Raw genomic sequence first — 16262 nt, 5'->3', positions numbered from 1 at the left:
CAAGCCTGTGTTCTGAAGCCTTCTGGGGAGCAACCCCGAGGTAACTGACACCTGGGCAAAGGATTTAACCAACTGTCACTTGGCATACGCTGGTTGGACACGTACTGCATGCTGGGCATTGCTCTGTGGCTTGGCCCATACATCTGTGTACAACACTGCCGAAGATTCCTGAATGGCCTGGTGACATATGCAGGCGCTAAACGACATAAGAAGTAAAGAATATAGCATGTCAGAAGATGCGAAGTCTATCGCGGTGGGGGCGGCAGCACGAAGGCACATCGAGAGCGCTGGGATGGAGGCAGAAGGGCCCTTTAAATCAGGTGGGGTGGCGGGGGGCCGCTCTGGGAAAGAGGCATTTGAGCAGAAATGTAAAGTAGGTATGCCGTCCTCCACACTCAGTTTTCTCATCTGTAAAATGGGGATAAACCTACCTCACGGAGTCATTATATTAAACAAGATGATATAAAAACAGTTGACATGGTGCCTGGCACAAGTAAAGCCCCAAATAAATTTAAAATGTTAATAATATTAATAAGTAGCAAAGGTCAGGATGGAGCCTGGGTCTGTTCAACGCCAAAGCTCACACGGCTCCCGGCACGCCCTGCTTTGTGGCCCAGGTCTCCCGGGAACCCGCAATGTGGGAGATGTGGAGGACCCTGGCCGCCCTCGGGCAGCTGACAGCTTTGCAGGAAAAGACCTCAAGACTGAAAATAGCCTAAGGGAGCAGAGCAAACCTTCCTGGGGCCTGGGCTGTGGTGCTGCTCAGCTTAGCACTCACGTAGCACCGTTCCCAGAGAGAATGGTCATAAAATTAGGCAAAAAAAAAAAAAAAAAAAAAAAAAAAAACAGAGCANAAAAAAAAAAAAAAAAGCTAGGAGACTGTGCCATTGATCGGGCTGCAGAAAGCACAGGCCCACCAGCAGGTGGTGACCTGGCCTGGGGATTGGGCCCTCCACCACCACAGAAGCCTACAACAAAGTGCAGAAGGACCTGAGAAGTCATTTAGTCCTGCCCCATCCTGTTCAGCTGTGAAAACTGAGGCCCAAAAGGAACAGTGACTTCCAGAGGACCACAGCCTAGCAGGGAATCTGAGTCCCACCTGGGGCTCCTCCTTGCTCAGCTGCCTCCTTCTCCAGAAAGCTCGAAGTATTTCATAAGTACAGTTGTATCAACAGTTTCCGAAATAGGAAGGGGGCGGGCAGAGCTTTTTCTTTCCATGGGCTGACCCAGAATCAGAGTCAGTGTAAGTGCCCAAAGAACCACGCTTGGCCCATGAAACCCCGCTGAGAAAGAGCTGAGTGGGAATACTAGGTGCACAGAGGGTCCTGCGCAGCTAAGAAGGGAGGCTGCAGCCAAGGTCAAGAACAGGGGATGAGGGTACGTACTCAGCCCCAGGAGGATTTACCCACCTTAAAATCTTGGTGTTCGTGGAGCACCGAGCAGGGGCTGAGTGGGGGTGGGATGCATGCTTCCTGCTCCTTCCCTCCCCTCCTAGGACAGGTGGAGATCGTGAGCAGAGCCACGAGATCACGGCCAGGGCAACTGAAGCAGCTGCCCACGCAGAGGAGGGCCTAGGGTCGCTGCCCCTACACTTTAACTGAGTTAGTCAGTGGCCACGTGCAGTTGAACTGTATCACTCAGCGGCCACCTACCTGTCTGCGTCTGCCTAAGCTGCTTCTCGGGTCACCTTGCGCCAGGGGCCAGAGGATTCCAAATCTGTACGTTCCTGTCCTTGCTGCCTGCCTCTTCTGCCAGCCCTCCTGGTGGGCTGCATTTCCCATTCACCTGACAGGCACGTGGGGCAGGGGGAGGGAGGTGGTGGAGACCACTAAGACGACCCGCGTCACCCCTTCCCAGGAAGTCCCTGCCCAGAACCTCCTGAGCCTGGCCTACCTGCCAGAAGGGAAGTCTGGAGCCTGGAATACATGCTGTAGCGGGAGCTCACTGTCCTTCTTCATGGCCAAACCCACAGCTGCCATGAAGGACCTATCACCCAGAATCATTTAATATACCCCTCTCCCCACCAAAAGATCGATCTAAGGCCTAACTGTCCTCCCTCCGTACCAGACCTGAGTGCAGAGCTCCTGGGGAAGGAGCAAAGCCCAGTCCCCTCCCCATCTGCCCATGGGGACCGTGGCAGAGGAACAAGCTTGGGCCCCAGGGAGGAAGGTAAACCCCATATATACCTTCACTGTGCTTTCAGGTCCCCTGGCTCAAGATTTACAGGCCTTGAAGGCGGACACGGAGAGGAAAGAGGGAAGAGAGGGGTCTCAAAGCCTCACCCCAACAAAGAATGTGTCTCGTGTGCCAGAATGCCATACGCTTTCTTAGAGAGCTGATGCAAAATTCCTATGGCCCCGCCTCCCTCTTTCCTTCCATCTATCCTTAAAACATTCTCTTCGCCCTGAGACTCTGGGATCGGATGGACTGAGGCTTGACTCCCAGACACCCCACCTACACGACCTGTTAGTGACCTGAAGCCACTTCCTCTGAGCCTCAGTTTCTTCCTCCACAGAATGGAAAGCCTAAGAACTCACAGAGCTGCGAAGCTGAAACATTCACAGTGCACAGTGCAGCGCCCAGCTGATGAAAAGCAGATATTATTCTAGAACCTGTCCCAGGCCCTCTAATCTCCTGCTTTCACTTCTAGCACTGCCTGATTTTACAACAATCCATAAGTCATTAACTGGGGTGATGTTAGACCTATGAGAATCCTTCCCAATGAGACACATCCATCACTCAAATGCAGAGTTCATCTGGGGACCGGGTTACACAGTATCTTTCCGTTGAAGAGCTCCGGCACTGTATTTAGATCTGCACTGGGGAGCACGGGGCTGATCGGTACCCATCCATTCACCTGCCTCTCCAGGGTCTGTGAGCATCCATCTCAAGCCTGGCAGCCCTCTCGCTCACCTCTGAACCATCAGTCATCTCCCGGCACCCACCTTCTCTGTATGCATCCACTTGTCCGTCCGTCCATCCATCCACCCACCCAAGGTACTTCCCTCCCTAGGGCTCCAGGCCCAGACTTTCCAGGAACCATACGCAGCCCCAGGAGGATTTACTCACCTTAAATCATGGTGTTCAGGAAGCACCAGGCAGGGCCTAAGTGGGGTCAGGATGCACACTACCTCTGCCCTCCCTCCCGTCTCAGGACAGATGGAGATCGTGAGCAGAGCCACGAGATCATGTCCAGGGCAACTCGAAGCAGCTGCCCAAGCAGGGGAGGGCCTAGGGTCGCTGCCCCTACCCTTTAATTGAGTTAGTGGCCACGTGCAGTTGAACTGTATCACTCAGCGGCCACCTACCTGTCTGCGTCTGCCTAAGCTGCTTCTCGGGTCACCTTGCGCCAGGGGCCAGAGGATTCCACATCTGTACATTCCTGTCCTTGCTGCCTGACTCTTCCTGCCAGCCTCCTGGTGGCCGCATTTCCCATTCACCTGACACGTGTGGGGCAGGGGGAGGGAGGTGGTGGAGACGACTAAGACGAGACCCCCATCCTCCCCCCACCCTCCACGAGTTGACCAAGGAACTGGGGACAGAGGGAAGAAGGCCACTGCTGTCCACAAGGTCCAGTAAGCTGTGTATAACATTTCCCCCTTCCGGAGCTTTGCTCAGGCTGCTCTCAGGTGGTAGCTGGTCCCCAATCACTTTTCCATTACAGAAATCGATAACTTGAATTACTCCAAAATAACGAGCCCCATCATGCCTCTGCGAAGCTAATTTTTCTGTGTCCGCATTTGCCCACGTGCTGCTCCCTGGGTCTAGAATCTGCCTTTAGGAGCCAATCCAGGTAGAACGGAGTCTTTTACCCTACTGTGACACACTGGCAGAATGAGAGCAGGGTTTGGGCTCTGACACTTAGATTCGGGTCTTTACTTTGCCACTTACTAGCTGTGGGCGCTTGTCAAGCTACCTAACCACCTGGAACATCAGTTTCCTCATCTATAAAATAAGAATTCAAATATAACCACCCACCAGAGTGTTAGAGAACTAAATGGAATAATAATGTACCTGAATGTTCCTGGCATATTTTAGGGAATCAGCGAACCCTTGGATAAATATCTATCTATTCTCTGCAAGAATATGGAACCTGGCTATAAGTCTGTGTCACGAGGCCACTGTACAATGAGGTCCTGGTGTAACTTCGGCAATAACAATAATATTTTACTTTGGAGAAATAGATGACCATTTACAAAGACGCATTCTCATCGTGCTCTCATTTTGCAGATGACAGAGCTGGGACTCAGGGCAGCTAAGTGCATGACTCAGGGTCGGCAGGCTGAGGCAGCCCTCTGACTCCCCTCCCACTCCTCCACCGGCCCCGACTCAAAACCGCAAGTCCCGGTGCAGCTCCAGGATGCTGCCCGCTAGGTTCTGCCATCCGGCAGACGCTGACCCGACAAGCCCGTTAAACAGCCCCTTAGAGGAAGAGCCGGGAGCTTGGCACGGTGTGCCCTGGGCGCTGCCAGGAGAATGAGTCCTCCCAAAGTTGCCTGAGAGGGGTCGGGTGGAAACCTCAGAAGGCATTAGCGGACACCTATTTCCTGCCAGCACATTCTCGGCCAGTTTCTCGCTGACTCCTCAAAACCGGCTGTTCTCAGTCTTTTCTTAGGGGTGGTCAATTACCCCTTTGCGAATCTGCCGAAAGAGCTTCTCCCAATAAAGGCACATCCCACACCTAAGTGCAGGGGGTGGGGTCAAGGCTCAGAGCTCCTGGGGGAAACCCAAGCAGTTTCAGGGAACTTCTTCTCTTTTGGGCGCCCCACCCTCATCATATCAAACATTGTCAGAGGCATCCACAACTCTCCCTAAATTACACACACACACACACACACACACACACACACAGTTGAGTTGAACGGCTGACTGACAGTACTACATTTTGTAGACATGCAATGAAACATTAATTTCAGTTTTGTGTTTTCTTTTCCTATTTTGGAGCCAATAAACTTTTTGGGTAAATTTTATTGAAATGTACCATACATATAGAAAAATATATAAATCTTAAGTGCACAGCTCCAGGAGTTCTCGCAAAGCGAGCACACCTGTGTAACCAGCACTCTGCTGGAGACAGATCGTGAGCACCTAGAAGTCTCCCCAGGCCCCCTCCGTTCACTACACCCCACCCCAGGGCAGCTGCTCTAACACCATAGGTTCGTTCTGCCCATATTCGTATTTGTTATAAGTGGAGTCATCGCCTGCACTCATTTCATGTCTTGTTGCTTTTGTGGAATGATAAACTTTTATTTGGGTCTCAGACATTTTCAGAGGCCCATGAAAAAGCTCCTAGGCTCTAGATACTGTCAAAATCAGGGGTGCTCGACCTCGTTTTCACACTAGACTCTCCAGGGAAACTAAAAAATCCTGATGTCCAGGCCACACTCGCAGAACAATGAAATCAGCATCTCTGGGGAAAGGACCACACATCAGCAGTTTCTCTTGCTCCCTGGGTAACATCGATTGCAGCCAAGGATGCGAGGCACTGGTCTGAGCAATTTTGGCAAGTATTAGGACCCCTATTTTACAGCTGTGGAAGGAACCTGGGGCTCAAGGAGGCTCCACCACGTGCTACTCTTGTGAAGCCTGAACTCCAATTCAGGTCTCACTAGGAGCGCCATTTGCATTGCCGTCATCCTTGGTCAATAGTAAAGCCAAAACCAGGGGCTGGTGCCTCCTGCCGGTAACCTTCTTTACTGTAAGTCCTTCCAGAGCTGTGGAGAAGGGGGCCAGGGTTCCCAGGAGAAAGGCAGCACCCCGGGAGCTGGCTGTAGGGAGAGGCACCACCAACGGGACTCCATCTTTGCCCCACACCTCCTCTGAAAGTGGGTGGAAGTGGCTGCGTGTTTGGGGTTCCAGGAACGTTTCCCAGGCCACTTTGATTCCGGGGTGCAGTGCACGATTCTGCCACTCAGTGGCACAATGAGCTTCTGTAAACCCTGTGGTTTTCGCACACCCCAAAGGAAGCTAGAGAGCAGAGCCTGGCAGCAGTAGCGAAGGGAATGGCAGCCCAGAGCTGCCCGGGGGGCAGCTGACGGCCCGTTCCTAGCTGGCGAGGGGGATGCAGAGACGTGGCTGCAGCCGGACCCGCAGGAGAGACCACTCCCCGCTGTAACTGAGCCAGCAGAGGAAACCCAGGGAGAGAGAAGTCACGCCTCACCTGCTTCTCCCCACTCTGCCCTTCACCAAGCGGCCCCTGTGGGCCCCGCAGTTCTGTGAGGAGCGCAGCCCACCCCCACTCCCGTGATGCCTAGAGGTACCAGCCTGGCCTTGGAGGTACCAGGCACAGCTCCATGTCCTTACCTGGGAATCTGTCAAATCCTTACCTAGGATGGCTGAGGACCTCAAGCTTTGACAGGGTCCCTGAAGCTGGATTAATCATCTTCCATACGGCTGGGAGTCAGACTGCCTAGATTCAAAGCCAAGCGCTGCCGCTTCCTAGTTGTGGAACTTTGGGCAAGTCATTTAACTTCTGTGAGCCTCAGTCTCTTCATCTGTAAAATGGGAATAACAGTCCACACCATAGCGTTGTTGTGAGGACTGAATGATCAAGTAAGGTCTTAGCCTAGTGCCTGGCACACAGTGAGGGATAAATATTAGCTACTAGTGTTTAATATTACGACTAATAACCTTGCATACAGGACAGACAGAATGAACACCCCCTCATGTTAAAGAACAGCCTCCATTGTGACCACCCACACACACCCCAGGCTTGAGCCCAGGCAGTGGGTCCAGGCCTGCCCATGGTTCAGGCAAAGGCCCAGCTGCCCCTTCAGAGCAGCAAGTAGAAGTGTGGAAGCCACCCAGAGTCCCATTCAGCACCACCCAGAGGGGACCTCCCCGAAGTCCCCACCCTGAGGCTGGAGCCTTTGTCCCCACGCTCTGGGGAGACCCTCTCTTTGTCCACAGACCTGAGTGTGTGACCCTAGCCACCCTGCAGCGTAAGGCAACTTCCATTGGGATGCCATCCCCATGGTGTCAGAGTGAGCACTGGCTCGGGAGAACCAGCTGTGGGACGTGGGGCAAGTCATGGGACCGCTCTGGGCCTCCATTTGGCCTCGTTCAGATGATCTTTCAATCCCCTCCCAGCTCTAAGACAGGGTTTTACCAAAGTACCTGGCACACAATAGGTGCTCAGTAAATATTGTTTGACCCTACTAGGTTCCAGTACTCACGTGCTTTTCCAGTCTTTAAAACTGACTCTGATCTGGCCCCTAACAGGGCCCAACCCAGGTTAAGAGCTCAAAAAATGGATATTTAATCAATTCATTACTTACTTTTGACCTGGCTCGCAGTCAGGCGGTTCCCTCTGCCCAAGGCTGCAAATGCCCCCAGAAAGGCTCCAGATTAGAGGAGCCAGAATGTAGCCTCCCCGCTAGACGACAAGCTCCAAGAAGACAGGGTGGGTCCTGCCCGTGTCAGGCTCACCGCTCCTTCAGGAACATACTCAGCCCCACCTCCTTGGCATGAGGCAGGTGGGCAGCTGAACCTCCCCTCACTGTAGTCCTGGGGCACAGAACTGGCAGCCCATCACCATAGGGGAGAGAACCAGAGCAGAGCCTCAAGCTGGGCAAGTCCTTTTATTGGAAAAAGAAATAATAAAACCAAAGGCCACTGCATCACCTGTGCCCAGCCATCCCACAGGAGAGGCACAGGTTAGACATAAGGCCCGGCCACACAGTGGGCCAGGGAGGGCATAGGCCAGGCCCAGGGGTCAGGGGGTTGCCATGGAGCTCACTGGGTCTCCGCTCTCTGTGGGGTATCCTTGGAAGAGGACCCACCCACTTGGGCTCAGGAACCGGGCTGCCCTCTCCAGCTCCCTGGGTCGGCCCCTCCCTCCCACATACTGCTCTCTTATCCAAAAGAAAACCAGGCCCCTCTTTGGTTCTAGAAAGTTACCTGCAGTGGCTGGTCTTTGAGATACCCTTTTTGCACCTCCTGCCACCTGAGGCAGGCAGCCACTTTCTGTCCCTCATCGGGGCACCAGGACAGGGCTGCTTCCTTTCCACTGGCCACCCTGGGCCTTGGCAGCCAGGGCCTCATTGGCTGGGTGCTTCTCTTCCCTTTCAAGAAAGGAGTTTGCCTTTTCCCCTGCAGGTTGCCAGCTCCTTTGAACATCCAAGGAAGTCTTGCTTACGCAGCCTCAGAGAGCGCCAGAGCCTGGGCGGGCTGAATATACAGCGTGTGTAGCCCTGTTGCCTTGTCATGGGGGGAGGGGTGGTTGGGGAGAGGGACACAGAAGGCCCCAGAAGGTTGGCTCTGCTCTCCTAGACTCCCAACTTCTCTTTTGCTAGAACGTACACAGTAGAATCAGGAAGGTATGTGGGGAGAACTTTGCAGGTGGGGGAGAGACCAGGAAGAAGAGCCAAGCTGGCAGCCCCAGGCAAGGGGCAAGGAGCTTTAGGACATTTATTTACAAAGGGACAGGCTGGACCCATGCAGGGAAGCAGCCACAGACCATTACATACAAAGATAAGACAGGATGCAGAGAGGGGTGGTCATTGGCCTGGCAACCAAGGGGAACAGACAAGTGCACTGCCACACACACACATGCACTCACACACACATTCACACAAGCGCACTCGCACACATGCATTCACGTGCGCTCAGGCACATGCCCGCACAGCCACACGTGCATCCGTGCACACAGTGCTCTCACATATATGCACTCACACATGTGCCTGCATGCACACACTCATTCTCTCGTACACACAGGTTCTAATCTCGAGAAGTTGGCTCCAGTCCTGGAGGTTCACCCCCCCCCCGGCAAAGCTACATGTCTCCATGAAGCATTTCTCTAGACCTCCATATAACCTCCCAGAGCCCCAGGCTGTGTGCCCCACAACCAGCGCCTGGTGTCCTGCAAAATCTTAGGTGTTGGATGTTTCTTGGCAAGGCCAATGTGGCCTCCAGGCTTTCAACGGAGGAAGGGGAAGCCATTAGTCTAGAAGGGGTCAGGAGGGGACTGAGTGGCTCCCATCTCCCCAGACCTCCAATCCGGTGGAGGCAGGTTCACAGACAGGCAGAGCCCCTGCAGTGGCACCAGAAAGAGCAGACACTGGAAGACAGCCATGGGGAGCAGGACCCTTGGGGGAGGGGGAAGTCCTGCTGGATGTGGGATTTGGGCTGAGGAATCATGCAGAATGGGAATTCTCTCTGGGACCTGTGCCCCCCATACGGGATGCTGGGGGAGGAGCGGCAGAGAAAAGGGCTGTCCCAATCTTGTTGCCCACCCCGCCCCAGCCTTCCCCTGGAAGATCTGGCTGCGGTGACCCGACCTGGCCCCTGGGGAAAGTGCCAGATCAGGAAGTGACCTGCCAGGGGCGAGGGGCAGGAGTGCGGGAGGGGGCGCGGGGAGACGGACCCCCGCAAGGACACCGGGCCAGTCACCCTCCCACCCACCCCCGGAAGCAGCGGGGGCCCAGAGAATGACTCAGAAGCGGGTGCTCTGGTAGCGCAGCCGCCGCAGATCTGAGAGGCCCTCAGTCCGGCCATACACCTCCCTGCAGGGACTCTCGGCCAGTCACCGGGCCCCCGCCCCGCCGCCCCCGCCGCTGCTGCCGCTGCCCGAGCTGCTGCCGCTGCTGGAGCTGCCGCTGCTGCACCGGTCCTCGTAGATGGAAATCTCGATCTGCGGCGGCGTTAAGGACGGACCCCCTGCCAGCTGCCGAGAAGGGGCGGACGGACCAGCGGACGGAGGCCAGCAGGGGAGCGGGAGGCCAGCCGGGGCCGCTGCCCAGACGGCGAGGACGCGAGGCTTGCAGCAGTAGACCCTAGACCCCGGCCCGCCGCGCTCCGGTGCGCACGCACTCGGTGCACGTCCACAACGACCCGGAGGGCCGAGCTCCGCGCAGGCGCACACCGGATCAGAAGCTCCCACTCTGCGGGGTGTAGTTACCAAACCCCAGGACAGGTGGTGTCACTGCTCGGGTAGTGGGAGGACATCAGTGTACTGCTTTCAAATCCTGACTCGCCTGCTCTTGAGCCATGTGGCCTTAGACCGGTCATTTAACGTGTTACCCAGTAACGATTGCATATGTAAAATGGTGGTAATCCTAGAATCTCGGGGTTGTCTGGGGACCGACTGAAATCACGCATGTAAAGCAGTAAGCACACCCGCTACTTAGGAAAGGCTCAATAAAAAGAAGCCCCTCTCACAGGGCTTTGTAAACAGAAAATCCCAGTATTTGTGTTTTCTTTACTCTTTTTCCTCTCCGTTTTCTAGCAAAATCTATTTTTTAACAATTTTACTCTCGTTTGCTAATGACTGCAGGCGGGATGTGTGCACACACTTTTCCAGGTGACCAGCCGCCCATGAAGACTTCATTTCCTGATCTGCGAAAGGGGGACGGCAGGACGCCCACACAGGAATCCATGAGACCGTAGACATGTGAACGGATGGGAGATGTGCATATTCCCTGAGGCGCAATACAGACTTATAGCTAAGTGTGGGCCTGCGCTCCAGTCCTGGCTCTGATGTCCACCAGCTGGGTGGCCCCGAGCCAGTGACTGAACTTCAGTGTGCTCGTGGACAAGGGGAATAGTAAGAGTCACCCACCTTTAGGGGTATGACAAGAATTGCATAGTTTCAAAGCAGTTAATATGAGACCTGGCATGTGTTAAGCAGTGAATAAATGTAGCTGGATAAAAGCAAACCCTGAAATTCACAAACGGCATTAATAACTTATGGTGGGGGGAGGGGAGTGGGTGACCTGCAATGTGCAGAATCCTTGGAAATCCCTGAGCAGAGGCCCCTAGGGTGGTCCCTATTTCTTGGTAGCCTCACCAGGGACCCTACAGGTTGGCAGCTCTGTGCCCTTACACAGAACAGCCAGGAAGGATACAACCCTCATCCCACGCTCCACCGGGTCCGTGAGGAGGAGGCCTCGAGGGGCAAAGATCTTCTCATTCTGCTCCTGGATGTAGCGGGAGATCTTCTTGAGAACCTGCAAGGAGAGGGGCCGGTTGAGGATTGAGGGCGCAGCAGGGGAGCCCTGGGGGAGGGCATGCAGGGCAGTCAGGAAGGGAGCCACCTTCTCGTAGTGGGTCTCCATGCAGAGGAAGATGAAGTAGGCCGTGGCACAGGCCAGGCAGCCCTCCAGGTAGGAGCTGCCCCCAATCTTCTCGGCCTCCGCGTAGAAGCCGTTGAGGGTCTTCACAGTCTCTTCAAAGAGCTGCCGCTCAATCTGGAGGGAGAGAGGGACAGGGAACCACATTGAGATCAGCCTCTCTGGACTGTGGACAGTCACAGGTGGGAGGGAGGGTGGCAGTGGTAGCGCCACGCTGGTGGGGGGAGATGCCCACAGGCAAGACCAGAGAAGCTGCAGGTGCCTGTGGAGCACTGGACTGAGTCAGGAGACCTGGGGGCAAGTCCAGACTTGATCATCGACTAGCTGCGCGGCCTTTGGCTAATGACTTAACTACTCTAGCCTCAGTTTTCACATCTATAAAATGGGAATAAGAATGGCTACTTGGCCTCCCTTGGAAGCCGGAAACTCCCACCATATCGTAGATGTGAACATTTTCTGCAGGGGATCAGGCAGGAATTCTAGTGACTTCGTCACACACACACCCCCCCCCCTGCATTTTGATTGCTGTGAAAGCACCCAGGGCCTAATTGGTAGGGGCTCCCCATGTTTGAATGGGACTCCAACTGCATTAAGAGGGATTGTGTAAGACCTCAGGAGTGTCTCTCCAGGAGGGGGCACTAACCTCAAGGCGCTAACCTAAGAGGTCATGAAGAACACAACAGCCTCGTGTATGTGCACAACTGTCCTGCCTGCATCCATAATCATAATAGCTAATACTTATTAAGCACTTTCTATGCCTTCTATTCTTAAAAGCACTTTCAGATACCAATGTAACATTGTGTGTCAACTATACTTCAATTAAAAAATAATAAGATTTTTATAAATTCATCTGGCAACTATAGATTAAATTAAGCAATTGCTGGGGCGCCTGGGTGGCTCAGTCAGTTAAGCATCTGACTTCAGTTCAGGTCATAATCTCAGGAGCCCCTTGTCAGGCTCTGTGCTCAGCAGGGAGTCTGCTTCTCCTGCTCCCTCTGCCCCTCCCTCTGCCTCTGCCCCTCCCACTCTCCTTCTGCCCCTCCCCCTCCCTCTGGCCCTCCCCCTCTCCCTGCTCGTGCTCTCTCTCTCTCCTAGGTAAATAAATAAAATCTTTAAAAAATAAATTAATCAATTGCTTCATCTGAAAAAAGCTTTGCAAAGTCTAATCTTTTTTAAAAATTTAATAAAAGTAACGAAATAGATAGCACACTTTCATGCATTTTTTTCACTTTCAGCAGATCGAAGCTCTGCTCTGTGGTCCAGGCCACCATCATCTCTGGCCTCCTCACTGGTCTCTCTGCCCCCAGCCCTGCCAAGGGAGCCTGCTAAAGTCGGAGCATGTCACAGCTCTGAAGAAGAGCTTCCAAAGCCTTCTCATCTCTCTCCAAGTAAAATCCAAGAAGTCCTTACAACGTCCGCTAGGCCCTACAGTGTCTGGCACTACGTCCCCTTAGCCTGCCTCCTACTCTCCTGCTCACTCAGGCCCCACTCCAGCCACACTGACTGCTCTGCTGCTTCCTGAAAATGCCCAAGTCCTTTGCACCCGTGCCCTTGGAGGCAACACTCTTTCCCCAGACCCCCCCCACCCCAGGCTCAGGTCTCACCTTATCTCACAGACCTCCCCGGCCACTCACCTCTCCCCAGCTCTCCCAGCCCCGTGAACTGCGCCCTGATTTTTCTAGTATTGGTCACCCCTGGAGCTACTACATATTTACTTGCTATTTTATTCATCATACCGTCTAACAGAAAATAGACTCCAAGACTTCACTTCTAGATCCCCAGTGCCTCATACAGAGTAGTTGCTCAGTAAATACTTGCTGAGTGAACTTGTCCAAGGTTACACAGCTCTGACCTGAGTCTGTGCTCTTCAAAACATAACCCTACACTAGATTGGAAGGTCATGCTCCAGATTCAACAGGTGTCAAAGTGTCTATAGCCCCATTTTTTACATTCCCCCTTCCCCATTCACCACGACAGGATCAGAACTGTCCCTCACATAGGTTAGGGACTTTCCACGCCCATCTAGGACAAAAGGTCTCCCCAAGAATAGTCAGAAGCTTTGGGATTCCCAGTCACTGTCCCTGCACAGATCTGGAGTAAACGCATAAGAGAACATTATGCTCTATCCCAAGAGTCACCATGCCCCAAAGGACAGGCATGTCATTTGATGAGATGAGGAGATTCCATAGCTCCCTAAAAGCTGGTTAGAGATCGGATTAGCAAAAGGCAGCCCTGCCCCGCCTTCCCAAACCTATTCGGATGGGCCTGGGCTGCTGAATGAAAGAGTCGGGGTCTGTCGTCGCCCTCCAGAGTGCGACTACGATCCCAGGCCAGTTCTACAGAGGCATGGGACCCAGGCACACACATGCCCCGGAACCAGAAGCAAAAGTTGGCAGCAGGAGCTGACGCTTGCAAGGGGCTGGTGGCCCATGAGACACCCAGGTAGTTGAGTCTGAAGGCAGAGCCCTTGGCTGATGACCTGGGCATCAGGATTTTTTTAAAGCTCTGCAGCTAGGGCTGAGAACTGCTTAAGAGCGGACATGGCTGACGCTGCTGCCATCGCAGGACTAAGGAATCTGCTTTTGTTTAATAAGCTCTCCAGGTGACTCTCCAGTGCTGCTGACGTTTGGGGGCTGCTGAACTAGGAAATCTGAGGCCTTTCCAGCTCTAACTTTCCATGCGGGGACAGCAGGACAATGTCAGGGATATGGTTTAATTCTTCCATGCGAAGTGATGGAACAAGTGATGTGACACATATTAGTTTTATCCTGGAAAAAAAAAATACGTTTGATTAAGTCCTTGATTCCATCATGGTCTGTGTTCCAAGAAAAAAAAATGCCATCCTCACCCGGCTGTCCAGCTCTGGGGGGAATTTGGTCTGGAACTGACAGATGGTCCCATCACTGTAGTCTCTCTGGATAAAGACCTTGGTGGCCAGTGAGGCACTTCGCCGCAGCTCCTGCAGATTGTGGACCTGCGGAGGCATACGGGAGACACACACTCAAGGAGACCATCCATCCAGGTTTGTCTAAGACTGAGGAGGTGTCAGAATGTGGTTCTTACAGCGCTAAAACCAAGAAAGTTCCGAGCAAACCAGGATGTTAGCCACCCTACCAGTGCTCCAGGAAGGCCACGGGGAAGCACGACTGTGGAGCTTACCAGACAAGATATCTCAAGCTATCCCAGAAAGATCTAGAAAAAGCCTGAAGCAGAGCCAAACCTGAGACAAAAGGAGAGGTTCTGGAACCATCAACAGGGCCAGAAACAAATTTTAACAAGAGGAAAAGAGTTCCTGGTGACTGGCTCAGATCCTTCTCTCTCTCTCTTCCTCCCTCTCTCCCTCCCCCTCCCCTCCACCTCCCCCCCTTCTTTTTCTTCTCTGTCTCTCTCACACACATAGAACCTTTCACACTTTTGTTCACTTAGCAAATATCAAATATTCACAACTTATCCAGCCTCATGCCTGGGGAACCCAGCACTGAACAAGACTGAGCTCTCAGACCCCAGAAGTGGGGTTGACAGCAGAGTTGGGGAGGGAAGCATGCAGGCCAGAGGAGGACCTGATATGCTCACCACCTTGGAGGGAGTTTCAGGTTCAGGCCAAGTTAAAGCCCAGGTCAGAGAGCACCAGGGATAGCGTTCCCATCCAGGACCTCCTACCACAGGAAAGAAGGGGCCCCCAAATGCCCAAACTTCCCCAGAGAAAATTACAGATAAAGTGGGCTGAAGCTAGAAATCAAAGAAACACCTTGCCCTCATAAGAAGGAGTGGGGCAACTCTGTCCCTTGCCCATACATGCAGACTTGACATTGACACAGACTCTACCATTTGAGGGGGGTGGGCTCAATTCCGCAGAAGGACAGGGCCTCTTTCTTCCACTTCCAGCCTTAGCCACCCACGTTTGAAACTAGCATTCCACTGGGTGAAATATGCCAAACATTGAAACCACGTGGAGACCAAGCCCCAAGGGCAGAGTGAACACACAGCCAGTTCATCCTGTGTAATTAAGGTGAATCCATTCAGTCATTCCTTTCATTTATTGAGTCCCTACTACTGCCAGGCTCTGGGGATGCTGGGCAAAAGACAGTCTGTGAGCTCCAGGGAGGAAGACAAGTAACTACATAATAAATTAGCCTGTGATAAATGCTTCAGAGAAGTAACATCTTACCCAGAAACGCTTACTCAGAAAAGACTCCTGAGGTCTGTGTTGAGTCATAAGGGAAGGCCAAGACTTGCCAGTGGTAGGGGGCAGGCAGTAGGTGAGGAGAGGACGTAAAAGCAGCCCAGACAGAGGGAGAAGCTTCTGCAAAGGAGCAAAGATGGCAGAGAACCTTGTCTACTCCAGTGGCTACAGGCAGATTTCAGCAAGACAGGAGTTGGTTTGTGGATTAGGTAAGAGCAGGGGGATGAAAGTATAGAGGACAGTGCAATCACAGAGAGCTTGGGGGGGGGCTCTAGTAGAGGGGAGGGTGCAGGATGGAAGACATCTAAACTTGTTTAAAGGCTGGGGGTAGAGGGGTGCCTGGGTAACTCAGTCAGTTAAGCATCCAACTCTTGATTTTGGCTCAAGTCATGATCTCAAGATTGTGAGATCGAGCCTCATGTTGAGCTCCACACTCAGCAGGGAGTCTGGTTAAGATTCTCTCTCCCTCTGCCCCTCCCTACACCATGCTTACGTGTGCTCTCGCTCTCTCGCTGGTGCTCTCTCACATGCGCATGAGCTCTAAAATAAATAAATCTTTTTTTTTAAAGATTTTATTTATTTATTCGACAGAGATAGAGACAGCCAGCGAGAGAAGGAACACAAGCGGGGGAGTGGGAGAGGAAGAAGCAGGCCTATAGCAGAGGAGCCTGATGTGGGGCTCAATCCCATAACGCCGGGATCACACCCTGAGCCGAAGGCAGACGCTTAACCGCTGTGCCACCCAGGCGCCCCAAATCTTTTTTTTTTTTAAGCTGGGGGAAAGAATAAGTAACGAGAGAAAGGTAAGAGCAGTTAATTGGTAGATTAAGGTTCTGAAAAAGGAAGAATCAAAGACTTTCCTAAATCCAGACAACCCTTGCTCTTCATAAGAGAAGTGGTCCCCAGGTATTGGGACTGAATTAAAGATTGTGTAGGTGCTCCTCTCATCTTAATAGTCCTTGATTCCTCCAATCAAGGTTTTTAATTGAGAGAGCCCCCTTGACATCCAC

At 53.1% G+C, this 16262-nt stretch overlaps 1 protein-coding gene across 2 annotated transcripts; it reads right to left on the bottom strand.

The window, feature by feature from the left end:
- Positions 1–881: 881 nt before the first annotated feature.
- GOLGA7B (golgin A7 family member B) lies at positions 882–14276 on the bottom strand. Of its 2 annotated transcripts, XR_004626231.1 has the most exons (5): positions 13918–14276; positions 11034–11186; positions 10845–10946; positions 7278–9631; positions 882–6494 (listed from the first exon to the last, which is right to left on the bottom strand). XR_004626231.1 is itself a non-coding variant. In XM_034663102.1 (4 exons), exons 1-4 carry the CDS (start codon positions 14053–14055, stop codon positions 9524–9526), a joined length of 501 nt encoding a protein of 166 aa, XP_034518993.1. In that variant the 5' UTR covers positions 14056–14276; the 3' UTR covers positions 882–9523. The 2 variants fall into 2 exon arrangements, 1 of the variants encoding a protein (XP_034518993.1); XM_034663102.1 differs by having other exon boundaries at positions 882–9631.
- Between the last annotated feature and the right edge of the window lie 1986 nt (positions 14277–16262).

Source organism: Ailuropoda melanoleuca, chromosome 6 (genome assembly GCF_002007445.2).
Source record: "Ailuropoda melanoleuca isolate Jingjing chromosome 6, ASM200744v2, whole genome shotgun sequence".
Taxonomy (NCBI): domain Eukaryota; kingdom Metazoa; phylum Chordata; class Mammalia; order Carnivora; family Ursidae; genus Ailuropoda; species Ailuropoda melanoleuca.
Note: the sequence above shows the minus strand (reverse complement) of the source record. Positions and strands in the feature narration are given on the sequence as shown.

Excerpts from the sequence above, each read along its gene's own strand:
- GOLGA7B (XM_034663102.1), bottom strand. The coding sequence starts at position 14,055 with ATGCCTCCGCAGGTCCACAATCTGCAGGAGCTGCGGCGAAGTGCCTCA. Across the intron at positions 11,187-13,917 it reads CCCCAGAGCTGGACAGCCGG|ATTGAGCGGCAGCTCTTTGA; the intron begins GTGAGGATGGCA and ends CTCTCCCTCCAG. Across the intron at positions 9,632-10,844 it reads TGGAGCGTGGGATGAGGGTT|ATCGAGATTTCCATCTACGA; the intron begins GTATCCTTCCTG and ends ACGCCGCCGCAG.